This window comes from Camelina sativa, chromosome 12 (assembly GCF_030686135.1).
Source record: "Camelina sativa cultivar CO46 ecotype springtype chromosome 12, ASM3068613v1".
Lineage (NCBI taxonomy): Eukaryota > Viridiplantae > Streptophyta > Magnoliopsida > Brassicales > Brassicaceae > Camelina > Camelina sativa.
Genome location: NC_141891.1, coordinates 10,232,811 through 10,237,769, shown reverse-complemented (window position 1 = coordinate 10,237,769; position 4,959 = coordinate 10,232,811). Strand labels below are relative to the sequence as shown.

General features: G+C 47.5%; 1 protein-coding gene across 1 annotated transcript; it reads right to left on the bottom strand.

Moving 5' to 3' along the window:
* Positions 1–258: 258 nt before the first annotated feature.
* LOC147930355 (uncharacterized) lies at positions 259–2,290 on the bottom strand. Its single transcript, XM_087476823.1, has 2 exons — positions 384–2,290; positions 259–301 (listed from the first exon to the last, which is right to left on the bottom strand). The coding sequence occupies exons 1-2, from the start codon at positions 2,288–2,290 to the stop codon at positions 259–261; spliced, it is 1,950 nt and encodes a 649-aa protein (XP_087332949.1).
* Positions 2,291–4,959: the final 2,669 nt, after the last annotated feature.

Genomic DNA, 4,959 nt, shown 5'->3' with positions numbered 1-4,959 from the left:
TGATAAAAGCTCTAAGCACATGGTTCATTAGACGCATAAAGGTCGAAGGTGCATTAGATAGACCGAATGGCATAACCAACCATTCGTACAAACCTTGCTTGGTTTTGAATGCGGTCTTCCATTCATCTCCTTCTTTCATCCTCACTTGATGGTATCCACTTTTGAGGTCGATCTTAGAGAAGATGGTTGATCCGCTGAGCTCGTCTAACATGTCGTCAAGACGCGGAATCGGATGCCGGTACTTGATCGTGATGTTGTTTACAGCCCGGCAATCGACGCACATGCGCCAAGATCCGTCTTTCTTCAGAACAAGTAGGATAGGGACGGCACAGGGGCTAAGACTCTCTCGGACATATCCTTGCGACATGAGCTCGGATACTTGCCGCTCCAGTTCCTTAGCTTCCTCCGGGTTTACTCGGTATGCGGGACGGTTTGGTAGCTGGGCTCCAGGAATCAAGTCGATCTGATGCTCGATTCCTCGAAGAGGTGGTAGACCTTCGGGCAAGTCATCTGGGAACACGTCCGAGTATCGCTTAAGCACGTTCTTGATTTCGTCCGGGAGTGTATCCCCCAAGTCTCCTGTTCCTTCAACCAACAAATCTCTAAAAACCATCAATAACACTTGGTTGGAGTCCTTAAGGGACTTTCTAACGTCACTTGACTGGATCAGGAAGTTCATTTTAGAGTCCGAATCCTTAGACAACTTGGATTGCATTTCGCGGACTTGCGTCGGTGTTAAAGGCTTTAAACTGATACGTTTGTTATCGTGTACAAACGTATACTGGTTGGTGCGTCCGCAATGTGACGTTCCCTTATCAAACTGCCATGGTCTCCCCAGTAAGAGGTGACTAGCTTGCATCGGTACTACATCACATAGGACTTGGTCCTTGTACGGTCCGTCACTAAATGGGACGAGGACTTGGTCCTTTACGCGTATCACGGTCTTATCGTCTAACCACTTAAGCTTATAGGGCTTGGGATGGCATGTGGTGGGCAAGGAAAGTTTCTTGACCATGTAGGAGCTCGCTACATTCGTGCAGGAGCCTCCATCAATGATCAAGCCACACACCTTCCCGCTTACCGTGCATCGCGTGTGGAAGATGTTGTCTCGTTGGTTGGAGTCGTCCGGCTCTTGGCTGGCATTGAGGATTCTTCGGATCATCAACAGCTCTCCAACTTCGGGCTCAGCTATGGCTTCCTCCAAGTCCGCATTGTCTTGGTCATTTGCCTCGGACCTTTCTCCTTCGGACTCGAGTTCTCCGGACTCGGTAATGATCATGGTGCGGGCATTCGGACAGTCGCGGGCATAATGGCCTCGGCCTTGGCATTTGAAACAGACGATGTCCCGACTGCGCGCGTTGCTGGTTGTCTTGCGAGGATCTTGTCGGCTATCCTTGGTGGTTTCTCTTGACTTGAATCGCGAGTCGACGACGGCCGTTTGGGACTTCTCTTGTGGCCGGTTGGAAGGTGATGCGCTTGGCGACCAGTTGGGAACACCTTGGGCTCTGGTCCGGCTCGTGGTGGCGATCTTCTTCTTGACTTGGGCTTCGATTTGCACTGCTAAGTGCAGCAGCTCTTCGAACCCCTGGTATGGTTGGCGTTCGACCTTACGCGCAATCCGGTCCTGTAATCCATCAAGGAACTGAGCCATGAGAGACTCCTCGGAGTCTTCTACTTGGAGTCGGTTGCTTAGGTGCTCGAACTCCTCGTAATATTCCTCCACGGATCGCGAACCTTGCGTGAGTCTCCTAAATCTCTTTTGGAGCTCGCGATGGTAAAGTGGTGGAACATAACGACGTCTCATGACGGTTTTCATGACTTCCCAAGTGGTGATCGGTCGGTCATGATTGCGACGCTCATCAGCGACCAGACGATCCCACCATGTGAGTGCGTGGTCGGTGAGTTGGGCCACGGCGTAAGAAACTTTGCGTAACTCCGGATAGTTGTAGCACGAGTAGATGTGGTCCATCCGGCTTTCCCAATCGAGGTATGCTTCGGGGTCGGACTTGCCGGCAAAGGTCGGAGGTGACAACTTGTGCCCTGGTTCGTACCGATCATCGCGTCGGTATCGTTGTCTTGGACGCGGTTCATACTCGTCGTCGGACTGGTCACTCGGTTCTGGTTCTTGCCTACGTCGTCGCACGGGCGGCGGATCTTCTCTCGGAGGATTGGCAAGTTCAAGTCGGGCTAATCGTTCGGCCAGACGTTCTATGCCGTTACGAAGGGCCGTTAAGGTGGCACCGATCTCCGGCGGGGGTAATGGAATCTCCGGTTGTTGTTGTGCAGCCATAGCGTCCGTGGTACGGATGGTGGTCGTACGGATTGAAGGAGATACGGTACTTGGAGCCGAGGGATTGACAGAAAACTCGGACGGTTGATATCTCGGACAGACTTCGGGTCAAGAACGGTAGATATCACGGTCGGGAGCTGATTCTCGAACGGTGACGTGGACTTCGTCCGTACGCGATGCGCTGGCCGAATGAGTCACGTACCTCGTCCAAACCAAAACGAATATTCGTGAGTATAATGCGTCTAAAACTGACGGATGAGATATTTATTTGGGACAGTCAATGATTGAAGACAGCAGAGCTAACGACAACCTATGACTAAACCAAAAGAAACCTACACGCGCCTAAAAGCAAACTCACGCACAAAAAGCAAAACTTTTGGGACCACAACACAAACCCAAAAGCAAACGCGCTACTTTATGGATCTAAGGAGTCCTAGACAAGAACAACGACGAACAAAAAGAAGAACAGGAAGAACACGAAACAACCTAAGCACACGTCTAATAACACAACACAAACACCAAAAAAAAAAAAAAAATAAAATAAAACTAAAGACTAACTCAGCAAGCGGAAACAAGAATAAGCGATCTAGACTAAGACAAAGGCTAAAGATCGAAACTTTAAACAAAAGGAAGGAGTTTCTGGGTTAGAAAGACACAACCTTTGAGTCAGGAGCTTTTAGAGCTCTGATACCAGCTGATGTGAACGCCGGACGCGGTCGTCTGCCGAGTCGCACGGACGGACGGACGCTACGGACGGACGGACGGAGACGAACGATGGCTAGCGAACCGAGTAAGAAACTCGACCTCGGTTGACTGGGAAGAGATGGGGGCGAAAGGGAAACACAACTAACGATCGGTTTTGACCGCGGTGCGATAGAGACGATATGGTTCGAACGGCGGTGTACACGAGCGGTGGAAAGCGTCGTACGCCGTCTAGAGAGATCGATCCCGGATCGGTCTTTCTAGGGTTTCTTTCAAGCCCAGTCCCGGACTAAGATGCGAGAAAGAGAGGGGAGACAAGAACACAAAGAATCTCTCTTTGGGAAAAGTTATATTTTATTCAAGTCTGAAGAACCTAAGCTCGTGGCGTTGGACGCTTTAAATAGCGTAAGGGTTTAAAGGGAACTAGGGCACGCGGACTCATAATGGACCGCACACGTAGCCCTTGACGCGTCTCCACAGACGGTGAACACGTCACACTATTCCAACGTTCACAAGGGAAGGATCTAGAAAAGGTTCAAAACGCAAAGCTTAAAGAAAAAGACAAAATAGGCCACGTCCTTAGGCTGAACGCGGGAACCGCGTCACTGACTTCAAAACGCGGCGTTGTGCGTCAGGACTCGTCGCCTCGTTAAAACCTTCTCCGGTAAACCTCATGGGAAAAACCCGAAGTAAGGGAAAAGAGTACGAGTCATGATCCTGACGTCTTGGCGCCCTCATCCTTGGTTAAGGACGAAGGCTGTACGGACGGTCTCGCCGATGGTTGCCTTGTCCGAGTCGCTCTCTTGGTCTTCTTGGACGAAAGCTTGGACGAAGTGGTTAATCTTATGCTTGGATGTTCTGGCCGAGCTCTTCGAGCGAGTGGTTGCACCGGGAGTTATCCTAGGCATGCTGGTCCGGAGTTGTCCTGCGGGTGATCCGAGTGTTCCAATGGTGTCCGGGTCTTGTGCGAGTGTTCCTGGTCGGATGTCCGATCCGGTGCTCACATCAACTACACTAACTTGTTTTATGTTTATTATTTTCACCAATTTCATTCATTGTTAATTTGTCGGTCACACAGTAGAAAACAGGAAATTACTAGTTGTCGGTATAAAGATGCCTAGGAATAATAGTACATGTAGTTTAATTGTGTACCAATCAAAGAGTGACAAAGATATCTAACGAGATGAATTTTTTGAGACCACATTGGATTCTTATAATAGTCAAACTGTCCATGTTCCACTAAACCCAAGTTAGGATTTAATATATGTAGCTACGAACAAATAGTATTTTCTATAACTAATCATCTAATAAAGCTCATCTAATAAATCTTCTAACAAACAGATTTTCGACATCATGGGAACACATCCTCTCGCTACTCACGGACGCTACACAAAGCTCTGTCACACTATACCTCTTGCGCTACATGTTCCAGGCCACAGTCCACACTATTTGGAAGAAACCAAATGGCAGAAGACAAGGAGATGCCCCAAACCCTCCTCTTCTTCTTCTCAAACTCCTGGACCGGAATGTCAGAGACAGACTACTCTCCATCTACACTCAAGGAAATGGTAAATATACGGCTGCAATGGAACTATGGCTTGCTTCAAGATAATTTTTTCCCTTTTATTGTTTTAATTTCTTTTAGATAAACTCTCAAACAATTCAAATCTTCTAAACAAAAGCTGATGTAAAACGTTTTTTTCGAATAAATTTTACATTTTATTCAAAAAAGAAACAAAAAAAATTAAAAAAAATAAAGCTCATCTTTAGATCAATTTACCTAAATCTATCCAAATATTAAGGTTTTAGTCCACAACTAATTAGAAGAAAAAAGAGCTAGTTGAATGATTGTCCCTAAATCTCGATACTATCATTGACTTTTATAGGCGTACTAGATTCGGACCCGCACGTACGTGCATGATTGATTTCAAGAATTAATGTTATTTATCAGGTCTACAATATATTAT